This window comes from Bos indicus, chromosome 9 (assembly GCF_029378745.1).
Source record: "Bos indicus isolate NIAB-ARS_2022 breed Sahiwal x Tharparkar chromosome 9, NIAB-ARS_B.indTharparkar_mat_pri_1.0, whole genome shotgun sequence".
Classification (NCBI taxonomy): domain Eukaryota; kingdom Metazoa; phylum Chordata; class Mammalia; order Artiodactyla; family Bovidae; genus Bos; species Bos indicus.
The window spans coordinates 62,595,831-62,613,948 of NC_091768.1; the positions used below are offsets into that span (position 1 = coordinate 62,595,831).

At 40.0% G+C, this 18,118-nt stretch overlaps 1 protein-coding gene across 9 annotated transcripts in view; it reads left to right on the forward strand.

Moving 5' to 3' along the window:
- RARS2 (arginyl-tRNA synthetase 2, mitochondrial) overlaps positions 1 to 18,118 on the forward strand; it is a 73,324-nt gene that overhangs the window by 54,717 nt on the left and 489 nt on the right. For 8 of the 9 annotated variants that reach the window (XM_070796108.1, XM_070796105.1, XM_070796110.1 and 5 more), the window contains 11 exons: positions 2,382 to 2,540; positions 3,587 to 3,693; positions 4,860 to 4,955; positions 11,206 to 11,266; positions 12,910 to 12,986; positions 13,480 to 13,604; positions 14,395 to 14,462; positions 14,549 to 14,658; positions 15,110 to 15,205; positions 16,144 to 16,218; positions 17,818 to 17,881. In XM_070796108.1, coding sequence (XP_070652209.1) covers positions 2,382 to 2,540; positions 3,587 to 3,693; positions 4,860 to 4,955; positions 11,206 to 11,266; positions 12,910 to 12,986; positions 13,480 to 13,604; positions 14,395 to 14,462; positions 14,549 to 14,658; positions 15,110 to 15,205; positions 16,144 to 16,218; positions 17,818 to 17,881 — 1,038 coding nt within the window. Of the gene's footprint in view, positions 1 to 2,381; positions 2,541 to 3,586; positions 3,694 to 4,859; positions 4,956 to 11,205; positions 11,267 to 12,909; positions 12,987 to 13,479; positions 13,605 to 14,394; positions 14,463 to 14,548; positions 14,659 to 15,109; positions 15,206 to 16,143; positions 16,219 to 17,036; positions 17,790 to 17,817; positions 17,882 to 18,118 lie in introns of those variants that run through there. The other variant, XM_070796106.1, reaches the window with a different exon arrangement.

An 18,118-nucleotide genomic window follows, 5' to 3' on the forward strand; every position in this document is an offset into this window, starting at 1 on the left:
CTGATCTGGGATGGACTGATCATTAGAATGGACTGGTTGGATCTCCTTGCAGTCCAAGGGACTCTCAAGAGTCTTCTCCAACACCACAGTTCAAAAGCATCAATTCTTTGGCGCTCAGCTTTCTTCACAGTCCAACTCTCACATCTGTACATGACCACAGGAAAAACCGTAGCCTTGACTAGACGGACCTTTGTTGGCAAAGTAATGTCTCTGCTTTTCAATATGCTATCTAGGTTGGTCATAACTTTTCATACCAAAAATCTTCTTTCTCTGTGTTCTGACTTATTCATAGGACCATGTAGAAATTAATTCTTTATGATAAGTATCAGGTCTCCCAAAACCACCCTCAAGTTAAAGGTTCATTGAAAGGATTCACAACACTCAGCATATGGTTGAACTCACAGCTAAGATCTGTTATAGCAAAAAGATGCCAAACAAAATCAGCAAAGGGAAAAGGCACATGGGGGCAAGTCCAGAGGAAATCAGGCCCAAGCCTCCAAGTCCTTTGCTAATAGAGTCACCCAGGATGTATTTAATTCCTGCTACAACAAATTGTGACAGCCTGTGTGAAATGTTGTCTACCAGGGAAGCTCACTGGAGGCTGATTATGTAGCCGCCCTCTGTGTAGCTAGGTACTAAAATTCCAAACTCCTGGAAGAAAAGCGGGTGTTGAGCATAAACTATATTGTTTGCACAAGCAGTTTAGAGGCACTGTGACCCACTCTTACTGGTTAGATTGGTAGGAGCATTGTCAAAATTCAAGTTCCCCAGATGGCAGCCAAGAGCTAAATTTGCAGACAACACATTTTAAGGATAGCAGTTTCTAGACCTGCTGTGTTATTAACTCTTTTCAGAGTTGGATACAACTTAGCAACTAAACAACAGCAACCTTTATTTGAAAGCACTTATTTGTTCACTTTTGCAATTCCAGTAATTAACATGAGCCATCTATGAAAGCTGAGGCCTTTTTAGCTTGAGATAAGTGTTTAATACCCTGTTCCTTTTGTTAGTAGTATCTAGTGGGTATAAGCCACATTGTTGTTGTTTAGTCTCTAAGTCATGTCTGTCTCTCTGCGACCCCATGGACTGTAACCCTCCAGGTTCCTCTGTCCATGGGATTTCCCAAACAAGAATACTGGAGCAGGTTACCATTCTCTTCTCCAGGAAATCTTCGTGACCCAGGAATCAAACCTGCATCTCCTGCATTGGCAGATGGATTCTTTACCATTGAGCCACCTGGGAACTCATAAGCCACATTATGGTTGTCCTAAAGTAGTCTCCAGCAATAAAATCACTTTTTTTTTTACCTAAGTGCTGCTACCATGATATTTTAAGAGTATGCAAGGGTTTAGAGGTCTCATATTTTTGGGTAGTTTATTTGCCAATTTTTTTTTTATCATACTACTTTAATAGCTTGCTGGAAAAAATATGAGGATAATAAATTTATTGTTCATGTTTCACCCTGGAAGTGAGTTACAACTTGTAAGTAAAATCTTTATAGTCCATAATGCATCACTTCAATATTACTTGAGCTATATTGTTGATATTTTTATATCACTTATCAGCCTTGTATTTTAGAGACTGGAAAATGATTCTGTGAACACAAAATCCTAGCACTGGAAGAGCCCTTAATAAGCCATCCGCCTGCACTCCCATCACTGGGTGGGGCAGAGCTAAGCCAGCCAGGACAGATCATGCAAAAGCACACTGAAGTGAGTGCTTCCCACGGTTCTTGAGAGCCCAAGTTGGAGTATAATTAAGCTAACTATCCCAAAGGTCTTCCTATATCACCTGTTTTTTTTTTTTTTTCCTGGTCTTTGCAGATTTAGAGAAGAGTTTAAAATGTTTTTCATTACTGCTAAATAACTGCTAAATCATCCTTTGGCCTTTTCTTTCCCAGATTGAACTAGTCTACTGTCTTCAGCCTTTTCTCAGAGAAGTCGCAGCAATAATAATTTCACATTTTTTTTTTTTTTTAAGAAGAAATGCTAGCTTAGTTTAAACCAGGCATTCTTGACCTAACAGTATATGAACTTGGATGAGAAGAAAAAAATTACGCATTATTTTCATTAACCTCAATCAGAAATTTAATGTTTTCCTCTGTTACTATATCACAAATATTTTTAAATATTTGAACATTTATATTTCAATGTGATTATTTCCTGTATTGTATAATCCTCTGTATATGCATTTTGAGAACAGGTTGGTAGGGCTCACTAAGGGTCCATAGCAAAAGAAAAAGAAAAGGTTACACTCGTGAGAAGGGCACTTGTGTAACCTTTAAATGAAAATTCTCAGGATTGTTTTGTTTTCCTCTTTTCTGTTTTGAAGATAACAGTGACTGGTAGTGTACTTCATTTAATATACTATTATGCCTTTAGGTTTATGTACAAGTTAATAAAGAAGCAGCAGACGATAAAAACGTAGCAAAATCAGCACATGAGTTCTTCCAGCGACTGGAACTAGGCGACATGCAAGCACTTGCCCTATGGCAGAAATTTCGGGACTTGAGCATAGATGAGTACATGCGGATTTACCAGGTACCCACCCACTCTCCTGCTATCCTGTCATGTAATACAGCTCTTCACTGGTACTCCTGGCTAGAAAGGTTGCTTCTGAAGCTCAGATTTGTTGTTAGTCACTGAGTTGATAGTTGGGACTCACATATTCTTCTTTGGGCTGAAAGTTAGAGCTATGAAATAAATTTTAAAAATGAACTTCACAGGCTGAATATGAAGTGATATCCTAATACTTGGTTTCAGTCTGGCATTTCTTTTCTTTCTTCTATCATCCCTTCACTTTTTCTTAACCATTGTTTCTTCTCTTGCTTCCTTAGGCATATGTGATGGCTATAAATTTGTTCATCTAATAACATGTTGGGAATGGGAGAAATACAACAGTTAGTAAAAGGCATATAAGTTCTTTTCTCATGGACTTTACATTCTCACATGGACACAGCAAGTTAAACAAATTCAAGGCAGTACAGATTAAACAAGAACTTTGAGAGTGTGTTCAGTGGTGATGCGTGCATGGAGAAAAGTGAAACAGAGGAGGGAGGATCAGATGGGCTGCCTGAGCAGGGTTTCATCAAAGAACCCACATGGCTGGAGTAAGGAAGCGAGATGAAGAACAGTAGGAACAGGGTCCAGGGGGTTGTAGAGTAGGGCAGGAGATAGGACATTTTCCAGGACTGTGCAGTGGAAATGGCTAGCTTCCTGCTGCAGCAGAAACGTCCCATATCTGTGCTGCCCAGTATGGCGGCCTCCTGCCGCACGTGGCCATTGAGCGCTTTCAAGGGCTCACACTTCAGTGTGAGTAGTGTGACTGAGAAACTATTCACTTTTCTTACATGTGCATTTGAATAACCACAGGTGCCTAGCAACTCCCCTCCCGGACAGCACAGTACCACTGTGAGGGCTTGACTGATAAGGGGGAGCCACTAGAAGGCTGGAGTGCCAGAGTGACTTGATTTAATTCTTATTTTCCCCATCTGTATGACAGACTGTAGAGCATTTTATTTTGTCTTAGGGTAAGATAATAGGACTTGTAAGTAACTCTTTTTCCTTTTGTTTCTGAACCGTCTTAGCGTCTAGGAGTACACTTTGATGAATATTCAGGAGAATCGTTTTACCGTGAAAAATCTCAAGAAGTCTTAAAGTTGCTGGACAGTAAAGGACTCCTACAGAAAACACTGTATGATCAGGTTCCTGTTCTTTAGAAAGTTCTTTGTAGTTCTTTGAAGTTAGTATTGATGTATTCTCTCAGCAAAGACAGCCGAGTCTCGTGTGCAGCTTTCCTGGCATTTGTTATCATGCTTTTTGCCATTCAGACTAGTTTTCCACATGCTGTTTTGTGCTGCCAAAGCAAAATCCTGGTAAGCTTGGGAGAAAGACTATTATCTTGTCTTTACATATGAGGAAACAAGCACAGAAAGTGTAAAGTGATCTGTCTAAGCTCACACAAGCTGATAATGGTATAACTGGAATAGGGAAATAGAACTCTTCATACTCAACCCTGCCTCTTTAAAAAGATCCCGTCCTGTTCAAAAGGATTAAAAACAGCTTCTAAAAATAGCTATAATACAACACAAAGCTTTTGAAAGAGTAAAATGAGGAAATCAAGAAGCAGGAGCAGAAAATAATAGGAAGTCAGGAATGATATTAGTACATCATGTGACACACACTGGGATTCTGCTTCTTTGCCTTCGGTAGATTTCCAATTTAGCTTTGAGCTCATCAGCCAGAGAAATGGTACCTTCATAGGAGCCCAGGCATGTGTAACAGAAGCAAACCAGTTGCTTAGATATACCATTTTTCATAGCTCCAAAGAGCAGCTTCTCTCATCATCCTTTTAAGAAAGACAAGAGGATGTGGTTCATATCATCCTCAATAGTGTCTTTAAGGAAAATTTTTAGATCGCCATGTACAGATTTTAATTTTTGATTGGGCAGGAAAGACAGTAACACAATTTGCTTATTTTATTACTCATAGTTTACTCTTGCATGTTAAAAACTAACCCAATATTGAGTGTTACAATAACTTGGATTTGAAGAACATGTTTCATAGGTAAACTGTAGTTGAAATCTCGTTTTCGACTCGGTGTGTTAAAGACTTTAGTTACCTCATCCAAAGCTACAGAATTTAAAAAGATAAGTAAATATTAAACCAAATACCTACTGTTAATAGTCATTCAAGTGCAGATTGCCTCCTGTTTTTCTTCATTGTTGGTTATACTGCTTATTGCTACCTAAGGAATAAAAATAGCTTCCAGTTTGCCAAAGATAAGGTTATAGATACTGTATTGTTAAAGGTCTTAATTCATTATGTTGTTTCAGAATTCCCTTTTTTTGCGTTTTCTAGAAAAGGCACTGCTGTAGTAGATCTTTCAGGGAATGGTGACCCCTCCTCAGTTTGTACTGTAATGCGAAGTGACGGGACGTCTCTGTATGCAACCAGGTTTGTGTCTTATATGAAGCTCATCAGTAGAACGTGTGATTTCATGTTCTTTGTTCTAGGATTAATGCTAAGACAAATTTTTTCATTCTCAAAACTGTTATCAAATTCTACTTTCTTAAAATCTCTTCTCATCACTCAAGATATTTTTATTGAGTTTATATTTATTGCTATTTATAGTTCCTGGAAAGGTTTAATGTCATCAGAAAAGTTAGTCGAAAACTGTTTATCATTAAACATCATAAGACTTCCAGAGATGAATACACTGTTCTACAGACTATAAAATTGAAATACCTTGTTGCCAACTATAAATATTTTATATTTGCACATTGCCAGAGTATGTATGCTGTAAGGAGCTCATGTTGGCTCAGTGGTATCCTCACTCTGTAAAGATCATCTAACAGGTACATGAGTGCCAGTCCTCATTCTGATTCATGGTAAAATAGGCCATGGGGGAAGCAGGCCATGTCGCTTATATTCTGTCATCTGTCTCCATGACCAAACCCTATGGAAAGGAGCAGTCTTTATTTACCAGGCTTCCCTGGTGGCTCAGAGGGTAAAGAATCTGCCTGCAATGCTGGAGACCTGGGTTCAGTCCCTGGGTCGGGAAGATCCCTTGGAGGAGGGCATGGCAACCCACTCCAGTATTCTATCCTGGAGAATCCCCATAGACAGAAGAGCCTGGCAGGCTACCGTCCATGGGGTCGCAAAGAGTCGGATAGATGTGACTGAGTAACTAAGTACAGCACAGGTTTATCAAGCACCCTTATTTCTGAGACAAAGCTAATAGCAAGGAGAAGACAGGACAGTAAAAAAAACCACACAAGCAAAAGACAGCCAGAATCGAGCGCTGCTGGCAGAAGGTTCTAGTGTCTCCCATCCTAGAGTCTTAGATGACAAACCACTTCTATAGTATATAGTTGTTGTTAACTACCATCATTTTTTCCCCATACAACTGTAAACAACCATCCAATACCTTACTGTCCCTTAGAAAATTCTTACTTTCTGCTACTTTTTGGCATTTCCTTTTATCAATTCCATATAATTGGACTTAGGCACCTATATATCTAAGAGGTACATTTCTTTTTCTAGATACAAAGATATATAGTAGAATTTTTTTTTTTATGCTAGCCAATTATTGCTGGACAGATTAAATAAACCTTTGAGTAGTTGTTATAAGAAATGTGTCTACTCATAAGCAATAGGGAATTAAATCTGTTATCTTGTAATAACCTATCAGTTCAGTTAAGTTGCTCAGTCATGTCCAACTCTATGAGACCCCATGGACTGCAGCATGCCAGGCCTCCCTTCCATCACCAACTCCCGGAGTTTACTCAAACTCATGTCCATTGAGTCAGTGATGCCATCCAACCATCTCATCCTCTGTCATCCCCTTCTCCTCCTACCCTCAATCTTTCCCAGCATCAGGATCCTATCAAATGAGTCAGCTCTTTGCATCAGGTAGACAGAGTATTGGAGTTTCAACTTCAACATCAGTCCTTCCAATGACTATTCAGGACTGATTTCCTTTAGGATGGACTGGTTGAACTCCTTGCTGTCCAAGGGACTCTCAAGAGTCTTCTCCAACACCACAGTTCAAAAGCATCATTTCTTCAGCACTAGCTTTCTTTACAGTCCAACTCTCACATCCATTCATGACTACTGGAAAAACCATAGCCTTGACTAGACCAACCTTTGTTGGCAAAGTAATGTCTCTGCTTTTTAATGTGCTGTCCAGGTTGATCATAACTTTTCTTCCAGTGAGTAAGTGTCTTTTAATTTCATGGCTGCAGTCACCATCTGCAGTGATTTTGGAGCCCCCCAAAATAAAGTCTGCCACTGTTTCCACTGTTTCCCCATCTATTTCCCATGAAGTGATGGGACCAGATGCCATGATCTTCGTTTTCTGAATGTTGAGTTTTAAGCCAACTTTTTCACTCTCCTCTTTCAGTTTCATCAAGAGGCTTTTAGTTCTTCTTCACTTTCTGCCATAAGGGTGGAGTCATCTGCATATCTGAGGTTATTGATATTTCTCCCAGCAATCTTGATCCAGCTTGTGCTTCATCCAGCCCAGCATTTCTTATGATGTACTCTGCATATAAGTTAAATAAGCAGGGTGACAATACACAGCCTTGACGTACTCCTTTCCCAATTTGGAACCAACCTGTTGCTCATTTCCAGTTCTAACTGTTGCTTCCTGACCTGCATACCAATTTCTCAAGAGTTAGGTCAGGTGGTCTGGTATTCACATTTCTTTCAGAATTTTCCACAGTTATGTGATCCACACAATCAAAGGCTTTGGCATAGTCAATAAAGCAGAAGTAGATGTTTTTCTGGAACTCTCTTGCTTTTTCGATGACCCAGCAGATGTTGGCAATTTGGTCTCTGGTTCCTCTGCCTTTTCTAAAACCAGCTTGTACATCTGGAAATTCACAGTTCATGTATTGTTGAAGCCTGGCTTGGAGAATTTTAAGCATTACTTTACTAGCATGTGAGATGAGTGAAATTGTGTGGTAGTTTGAGCATTCTTTGGCATTGCCTTTCTTTGGGATTGGAATGAAAACTGACCTTTCCCAGTCTGTGGCCACTGCTGAGTTTTCCAAATTTGCTGGCATATTGAGTGTAGCACTCTCACAGCATCACCTTTCAGGATTTGGAATAGCTCAACTGGAATTCCATCACCTCCACTAGCTTTGTTCATTGTGATGCTTCCTAAGGCCCACTTTACTTCACATTCCAGGATGTCTGACTCTAGGTGAGTGATCACACCATTGTGATTATCTGGGTCATGAAGATCTTTTTTGTACAGTTCTTCTGTGTATTCTTGCCACCTCTTCTTAATATCTTCTGCTTCTGGTAGGTCCATACCATTTCTGTCCTGTATTGAGCCTATCCTTGCATGAAATGTTCCCCAGAGATCTCTAGTCTTTCCCATTCTTCGTTTTCCTCTATTTCTTTGCATTGATCACTGAGGAAGGCTTATCTCTCCTTGGTATTCTTTGGAATTCTTCATTCAAATGGGTATATCTTTCCTTTTCGCTTCTCTTCTTTTCACAGCTATTTGTAAGGCCTCCTCAGACAGCCATTTTGCTTTTTTGCATTTCTTTTTCTTAGGGATGGTCTTGCTCCCTGTCTCCTGTACAGTGTCATGAACATCTGTCCATAGTTCATCAGGCACTCTATCAGCTTCAGTCCCTTAATTCTATTTCTCACTTCCACTGTATAATTGTAAAGGATTTGATTTAGGTCATACCTGGATGACCTAGTGGTTTTCCCTACTTTCTTCAATTTAAGTCTGAATTTGGCAATAAGGAGTTCATGATCTGAGCTACAGTCAGCTCCTGGTCTTGTTTTGTTGACTGTATAGAGTTTCTCCATCTTTGGCTGCAAAGAGTATAATCAATCTGATTTCGGTGTTGACCATCTGGTGATGTCCATGTGTAGAGTCTTCTCTTGTGTTGTTGGAAGAGGGTATTTGCTATGACCAGTGCATTCTCTCGGCAAAACTCTGTTAGCCTTTGCCCTGCTTCATTCCGTATTCCAAGGCCAAATTTGCCAGATGTTTCTTGACTTCCTACTTTTGCATCCAGTCCCCTATAATGAAAAGGATATCTTTTTTTGGGTGTTACTTCTAAACAGTCTTGTAGGTCTTCATAGAACCATTCAACTTCAGCTTCTTCAGCATTTCTGGTCAGGGCAGAGACTTGGATTACTGTGATATTGAATGGTTTGCCATGGAAATGAACAGAGATCATTCTGTCATTTTTGATATTGCATCCAAGTACTGCATTTCGGGCTCTTTTGTTGACTGTGATGGCTACTCCATTTCTTCTAAGGGATTCCTGCCCACCGTAGTAGATATAATGGTCATCTGAGTTAAATTCATCCATTCCAGTCCGTTTTAGTTCACTGATTCCTAAAATGTCGACATTCACTCTTGCCATCTCCTGTTTCACCACTTCCAGTTTGCCTTGATTTATGGACCTAACATTCCAGGTTCCTATACAATATTGCTCTTTATAGCATCAGACCTTACTTCCATCACCAGTCACATCCACGACTGGGTGTTGTTTTTGCTTTGGCTCCGTCTCTTCATTCTTTCTGGAGTTGTTTCTCCACTCATCTGGACTATATTCGTCACGAATATGAATTCCTATGCTGTACATCTGAAACTAATACAATATTGCAAGTCCACTATCAAATAAAAAAGAAAGAAATGTGTCCACTCAGAATGGAGACTCTGTAACTATTCTTATCTGATATCTTTTGCAGAGCTATCATTAGGTCCAGATTTTTCTGTGTATTTACCTTAATACCTGTACTTTCCACTTTTTCTTTGGGAGAATAACTATCTTTTTGCCAGATGTAGAAATGTTTGATTTTTCACCTTGCTCTAATTTCAGTTGTTTCTGCCCCTTGATGGTTTCCTTATAGAATAAAACTATGTGTGTGCATGTGAGTTAAAGGAATTGTTGTAACAGACAAACGAAAGTACAGGATGATACCAACAAGAGCACAGAGTGAGACTAGAGACCTGAATTTTTGTTCTGAGACCATAATCATCAATCACTTAACTTCTCTGGGCCATGATTCCCTACTTGGTGAAAAGAGACCTGAACTAAATGACCTGGCATTTCTTTGAGCTTTCAAATCCAAATTCTACAAACTCAGCCTAGGACTTTTTCTTACATTCATCTCTTTTTTTCATTGGATCAAAAAGTTTCTCTTTATTTTTGTCCTTGAGTCAAACAGAAAAATATAATGGAGGTGTATATTTATGACTTCATTTTGGGGATAATCTATATCACTGTTTTACAACCATCTTTTATTATTAACCCTTCTCAAGAGCCTTTTTAGCCATATTTTTCTTTGTGCCCACCCTCGTGAAATTTTAACACCACATATTTGTCTGGATTATATACATATGTGTTTTATACATATGTAAGTATTTTTTTTGGCCCCTCACAAAACAGTTTTTACCTCCATTCAGGATGCATGCTCTATTTTATCAGGAGCATGAGGTGAGTACAAAATGATTCTTCCAGGATCTTGTAGTGTTAAGCAAAAATATCTAATTCTTTTTCTTGCAGTTAACTGAGATACAATTGGCATACACCGCTGTGTAAGTTTAAGGTATACAGCCTAATGACTTACTTATATATATCATGAAATGTTTATCAGAGTAGACTTAGTGAACATCCATCATTTCATGTAGATAACAAAACTAAAGAAATAGGAAAATTTTTTTCCTTGTGATAAGAACTGTTAGGATTTACTCTCTTAACAACTTCATTATGTAAAATATGGCAATGTGAATTTCCCATTTTGTACATTATATCCCTAGTTCTTAAATTTATCTTTTACCTGTGAGTTTATACCTTTTGACTACCATTACCCAATTCTACTCCCCCATCCTTTCCCTCTGAAATTCTACAAATCTGATCTCTTTTTCTGTGAGTTTGTTTTTTAATTGTAATTGACCTACTACACTGTTAGTTCCCAGTTCACAGCAGTGTAAGTGATTTTGTTTTTCTATATATTCAAAATGATCACCATGGTAAGTCTAGGTACAATATGTCACCATATAAGATATTACTTAGTTATTGACTGTATTCCCCATAAGGTAATTAAAATAATTTTTAAGTTCAATATTTAAATAATGTTTACTTAAAATTTCATAGTTTATGAGTTTGTTACTCTTAATATTTCATACTGTGTGCAAACTGGATACTTAACCAGAGATAAGTAGAATTTTAGTCAAAGAATTTATGATATTTTTCAAATACTTTAGAAAATATTGCTTATGAGTGATCCACGGCTTTGGAAGAGTGGCTAGAAGATACCTGTTCAGGTGTTGTATCACCTATGCTTTAAATATGTTCTTTAGGAAAGCATATTGCAGAACAGTGACAGGAGGGCGATTCTTCACAGTAGAGGCTTAACAAATCATAAAGCATTTACCTAGAAACACTTTGCCTAGAGCTATTTAGTTATTATCACTACTTGTCCCAGAGCTTTTATTTATTTTTTATCTTTTCACAGCACTTTCATAATTCTTTTCCCAAAGCTGATTGTGTTATTAATTGCTTTGTAGCTAAGCATGGTATTGGGATTATAGAAGCATGGGGACTATACCTGAGGCTGAGGAATAACAGTAGCTCTTAATTAGAAAACTTTCATTACTATTAAATAGGTGAAACAAATTATTACCCAGATCTGCATAGTAACTTAATCTACGGCCATTTTTTTTCAGAGATCTTGCAGCTGCTATAGATCGAATGGAAAAGTATAATTTTGATAAAATGATCTATGTGGTAAGTAATCACAGTAAAAACAAAAGGTTATGATGCCTGCCTCATGAAAACTGCAAAGATAGAAACTGAAAGCCTTGCTGAAAAACTATGCAAAAATAATTTGTCAAACTATAGAAAGAATTCAGTGGTAAGTGTGTTTACAGTGGCAACCACTATGTTTAAAAAAAAACTTTAAAAATGAAAGAGTTCACATTGCTTCATATTAAAAGAAAATTACACAAAAGAGTGGTTATGTGTAATGAATATGTATGTGTCATAATGCATTTTTTAAAAATAACTTTTTACTTTAAATATTTTAGGGCTCACAAGTTTCAGAATAGTACAGTTTCCATATTACCTTCTGGAGAAGGCAATGGCACCCCACTGCAGTACTCTTGCCTGGAAAATCCCATGAATGGAGGAGCCTGGTGGGCTGGAGTCCATGGAGTCGCTAAGAGTCGGACACGACTGAGCGACTTCACTTTCCCTTTTCACTTTCATGCATGGAGAAGGACATGGCAACCCACTCCAGTGTTCTTGCCTGGAGAATCCCAGGGACGGGGGAGCCTGGTGGGCTGCCGTCTATGGGGTCACACAGTCAGACACAACTGAAGCGACTTAGCAGCAGCAGCAGCATATTACTTTTAGTCTTCCTCAAAGATACCAGGAAACTAACATTGGTAGAGACCCTAATTAAATTTCACCAATATTTATAGACAGTGGTGTTAGGTAGGGCCTGGATTGTGGAAGGATGGGGGGGTGGTTATGAAATTTTATCACATGTATGTTCAGGTAACCTTCACCACATTCATAATACAGAACTGTGCCATCACAAAACAACTTCGTTTATGGCAACCACTTAGTAATTATGCCTTCCCCCAACCCTCATCCCTGGCAGCCACTGCCCTGTTCTTCATCATATAATTTTGTCACTTTGAGAATGTTCCATAAATGGATTCACACTAGGTAACCTTTTGAGATTGGCTCTTTTCACTCAGTATAATGAATGCCCTTGAGATCCACCCAAACTTGCATATGTCAGTGGTTTATTCCTTTTATGCTGAGTAATAGTCTAGTCTCCTCTCCCCTTCCTTTCTTTCCATGTGAAACCTTCCTTTCTCCTAAGGGGGAAAAATTGCTATTAAATATCTTTTTAGTGCTTAGTTCTGGCCTTCTTGGAGATAAAGGTCACAATAGCTGAGAAAGGAGTAATTTGGGTAGAATACTCAGTGCAGTGCTGCAGCTCCTCCTGCTCTTGTAGAGCACTCTGCTTAGACATTCTTCCAGTGGCATCCTCTTCATATGTTTATTTAAAACTGATCCATTGATAAGGACTCTAGTCTGTCAAAACTCAAATATTTTAATATGATTTATGTCCAACGTATTGTAGATTCAATGGGCTCCCCTGGTGACTCAGTTGTAAAGAATCCACCTGCCAATGCCAGAGACGTGGGTTTGATCCCTTAGGTCTGGAAGATCAACTGGAGAAGGAAATGGCAACCTACTCCAGTATTCTTGCCTGGGAAATCCCATGGACCGAGGACCATGGTAGGCTACAGTTCATAGGGCTGCAGAGAGTTGGACACAACTTAGCGGCTAAACAACAACACTGTAAATTTAACTTATCACTGTTCTTTTATTTAAATACACTTTTTTTTCTCAAGACAGATAAAGGGCAAAAAAAGCATTTTCAGCAAGTGTTCCAGATACTGCAGATCATGGGATATGACTGGGCAGAAAGGTACAGTCTGTGTGATTCTAAATTGCCTTCTCAAGAGCATTCAGCTGTTGCTAGGTCAGCCATGTCCAAAAATGTACCAGGTTGATAAAGATTTTCATTCAGACTTTACTTTCTTGTTTCAAGCTGTTAGTGTGGAAAAACATTTGTTCTTTGCACTTAGTTTTGCAGGGTTATATTAATTTCTGTTGTCTAAACATTTAATAAATGGTTTTATTAGATGACTGCTCTCAATGGCTTGATTTTCAAAATGCTTAATTCTCATCTCCTTTTTTTCATAAAGGCAACTAACAGTCTAATCATATCCTGTGACTATGAAGTGAGGTTGTGTGTTTAATGTCTTGTGTGGCACACAACACATCACAGCATGTTTCACTTTTTATTAATCACAGGAGTTAAAAGTTCAAACTGTTCTCTGTAAGTGTCTTGTTACTTGCTTTGATCAGCAGCTCCTTTTCAGTTTTCAGGGAACTAAATGCCTGCTGTTCCATTTCAGGTGCCAGCACGTGCCCTTTGGGGTAGTGCAGGGAATGAAAACTCGGAGAGGAGATGTTACTTTTCTGGAAGATGTTCTAAATGAGATTCGATTGAGGATGCTGCAGAACATGGCTTCTATTAAGAGTAAATTCATTGTTTTGTTACAGGCATAACTTACATCCACTCTTAGTTTTGCTGGACTTCTTGTGCAGTGTGATTTATTCTGACCATCCCTCCTTGGAACTTTCACTAACCTTGTCAAAAATAGCTTCACTAATTCAGGGTGCTAGGGTTTGGTGCTTGCTACTTGGCTGTGGCTTGGTCCAGTAATGTGAATCGATACACCCTGAGCCTCTTTGCCCAGGCAGCTCCAGCATCGTCACTCCACAGCTGGAGTGGTTATGCAGAGTTCCTGTATTCCATAATTGAAGCAAGTCACAAGTCCTCATGGCTTTGTGTAAGCTTCACCCTTGGAAAAAGAAGTAACAGAAGTAAAGAAGTCTACTGTCTTATATGGTATATTTGTAAGGAAAATCATGTCTCTTCCCTTTTAATGAAGGCTTGGGAAACATCATTAGCAAAGTTAAGTCCGCCCAAATAGGCAAGTAAAGTACCCACTGTGCACCTGTTTGTTCCTGATGCTGTCCACATACGTTTGGGCAGGTTTCCCCAGGTGGCGCTAGTGGGAAAGAACCGCCTGCCAATATAAGAGACAGAGGTTTGATCCCTGGGTTGGGAAGATCCCCTGGAGAAGGGAATGGCTACCCACCCCAGTATTCTTGCCTGGAGAATCGCATGGACAGGCTACAGTCACAGGGTTGCAAAGAGTTGGACACAACTGAAGCAACTTAGCACACACAACACATCTCCACTTCAATCCTGGGTTTTGTACAGTTTCACGCAAGGTGAAAGTAGCTACCTTTGTCTGTTTCAGCAACCAAAGAGCTGGAGAATCCCGAGGAGACAGCAGAGCAGGTGGGACTTGCAGCCCTCATCATTCAGGTCTGTGAAAACTGCTTCCTGGGAGGGAGGGCCTTTGATTTGGTGCTGCAACAACTCCTCACACTGAAGATTTCCTGTCGTTTTAGGACTTCAGAGGTTTCCTGCTGTCTGACTATCAGTTCAGCTGGGATCGTGTTTTCCAGAGCCGCGGGGACACGGGCGTCTTCCTGCAGTACACACACGCCCGCCTCCACAGGTGACAAGGGGCTGCAGGGAAATACAGGACGGCTCTGGCCTTCTCAGGGTGAGGCCTGGGTGGAGTGATTCCAAGACCAAAGGCTCTGTTTTCTGCACTTCTCCAACATCTAACATTCAAAGCTAGGTGAAGTCCGGTGGACCTCCTGTTATATTTGGATCTTGAGGGCGTTTTTGAACGTTTATTTATTGCATACCTATATAACAATGCTTTTCTGTGTATTACCTTATTTAGCACTCAGAATAATCTCGCCAAGGAATATACTCCATTTTCAGATGAAGAAACAGATTTAGGAAAAATTGAGGCATCGAGTCAAATGCTGTTAGCTTCCAAGTCTAGAACAGATTAAGGAGGGTGAGGGTATGCATGCTGGGAAGATGTTCCTTATTTGCAACTATTCGTAGCCCAGCTGACTTGCTTAATTCTTTGTTGTGTTTAAACTTGACAACAGTCTGGAAGAGACTTTTGGATGCGGTTATCTCAATGACTTCAACACCGCCTGCTTACAGGAGCCACAATCTGTTTCCATTCTCCAGCATCTTCTCAGGTATGGTGTCCTAACAAGATCCAGTCTGCTGCTTCCCCGTGAAGGGACTGTTCTCATTTGCTGACCACTGAGGTGAACAGGCCAGTGACTGTAGACAGCACTTCTCCAAAGATGTGACCAAAAAGTGAATGCCTACCCTTTGAGAGCAGACAGAGGGCATGCTCACGGCTGATCCTGAGGCTTTAAAAACAGTATCACCATTAAATTAGCCCAGATGCCTAACATCCTTCAGATCAAAGTATGAGAATGTAAAGCCTAGTAAAAGCGTAACCTTTTAAGTTTCAGAAACAATCATCTTCTCACCCTCTGTGATAAGTGGAGGAAAATCCCTGCCTTTGTGCACCTTCCCTGAGACCATAAGTCTTTCATTTGCCTCTTGGCTTCAGGGCAGCCTCAAATACACTGGGCAGGAGACCATACTTCTGAGCTCTCACCAGAATTATCAGTGAAGCCATACTTGTCAGGAGAGACTGACTAATCTCCAGAATGTCTGGAAGGGATGTGGATGCTTAGCAACAAGGGCATTTTCTGATTGCCACACAGTGGTCTGTGGTTCTTTCCTGGGAAGAGGGGTTAGTTTACTTACATTTGGCTTACTTTTGAGGAAAAAATAAGCCAACCTGGTTTTCTTGGCAGTGAATAGACTGCTCGATTATGTTCCTAAACATGGCTGGAGACTGTGTACATTTAACAGCTATGATTTAAGTCCTTGCTTTAGGCTAGGCCTACAGGATTTTAAGATAATTTAGAAAGTACCTGCCATGGAGGAATTTGTAAGAAAGAAAAATGTGCCTTCACTTTCAAATTTACACAAGGTTGTTTTTCATATGTCTAATACCGTTAATGATATCAAGTCAACCTTTCACCATCTTTGTCTTAGCATCTTAGCGGAGGGTCCAGCCTTCCCCTGCCAACCACTCCTCTCATCTTTCTTTTAGGTTCGACGAGGTACTTTATAGGTCATCTCAAGACCTTCAGCCCAGGCACATTGTCAGCTACCTTCTAACTCTAAGGTACTTTATAAACTTGCTATTTTCAGGCATTAAGTGTTTGAGACCTGATATGACAAAGGACCTTTCTTTCTAAAGGTTTCCCATAGACAAATCCGTCAGCCTAAAAAATTACACACTTTAAGTTACAGGACTTCTCGCTTCATCTTTGCAGTTAGCAGTTAATGTTCATTCACTCAGTGATTGAAGGTCCTGTCACTGTCGTCCACTGAACGGGAACCAATAGCTCCATCGTGGATGGTCACAGTAGAGTGCGTGTTAGGATAGAGTGGACATGAGGGCCGAGGTTAGGGCTCTCAGCCCAGCTTTGAGGGATCAGAGAGGACTTCTCAGAGGAGGGGAGTAGATGTAAGCCAGGAGAAACAAGGTGGCAGCGGAGGGAAAAGCCCCAGCTGGGCAAGAAGGTGACACATTGAGGGAACTACAAACGCAGCTCTGGGAGAATGAGGAACAAATGCGTGGCCTTTTTGTTGTGCACTGAAGCATTCCGGCCTATGTTCAGGACAGTGAGGCCCATAAAAAAAGATTTAAGCAGAGGCACAGGAAAGTCAGTCTGATAGAGGGTAGAGGATTAATTGGAAAGCGAGTAGGTGACACTTTGATAGAAGTTTTGCAGTGGCTGCTTTAGAAACTCTGAATAGAGGTTGAGTCTTAGAGCAACAAAGTTGTAGCTTCTCATAAAGCTATTTAAGAAAGGAAGTATTTGCTTTTACTCAAGATTTGTTGAAATCAGAGATTTACTGGGACTTTTTTCTTGATCATGCTTTTTACCTGTCTTCCCCAGATTTATAGATTTTTGTTTCCTTTTAATTTTCACTTAGACATATAGAAATGAAGAAGCCAGAAAATCTTTATTGTCACAGTCATTGGAACCAATGTCGTAAGCATCATTTCTATGGCAGAGTATTCTTCTTGCTGCCATAACCTAAACAGAAAAAATATTTTAAGAGTGGCCAGTGTGTGCAGAGTGGGTTGATAACTAGTCTTACACCACCACCTCACTATACAGAGGAGACACGCCAGGCTGTGTTACATCTCATCCTGAGGGATGCCTAAATAAAGGAAAGCTAATTATTAAAAAATAATCCCCTGTACTTATAAAACAGTGAAATCATAACTTTAAAGGACAACAAAATTATAATACCATCCATTACTATTAATAGTAGTGTTAGTGTTAGTTGCTCAGTCGTGTATGACTCTTTGTGACCCCATGGACTGTAGCTCAGCAGGTTCCTCTGTCCATGGGATTCTCCAGGCAAGAATACTGGAGTGGATAGCCATTCCCTCCTCCAGGGGATCTTCCTGACCCAGGGATCTTACCTAGGTATCCTGCATTGCAGATTCTTTACCATCTGAGCTACCAGGGAAGCCCTAGTAGTAGAACCAGGACCAAAAATCTAAAACAGGAGTTTCATGTGTTTCACTTTGCCAGTTAGCGACAAGCAGTGAATTCAATCTCATCCATTCAACTTTGGAAATACCCTTCAGTGGCTCTGGGCTTTGACTTGTCTAAATTGAGGGAGTGAGATTAGACATCAAGCTTATATGTCACATAGGGAACTCCTGCTGGTTCTGATCCTGATTTCTCTCTTCCCGTTCCAGTCACCTCGCTGCGGTGGCACACAGAACACTGCACGTCAGAAACAGTCCTCCTGAGGTGGCCGGGGTATGTCGTATCCAGTTGCTCACTGTCATCTCTAGCATCCTCAGACTGTTATTACTGAGTCAGTCTTGTAAATGTTCCTAAAATAGCATCCTGTTGTCAGACTACAGCAGTGTACTTATACACTCAGGCAGTAACTGGAATTAGGCTGTAACAATCAACGTTACTTTCCAACATATGACAAAATATTTTCCTGCATCAGGTGATAGAGTGATTAGTTCCTGTCATCTGAAGCTGTAC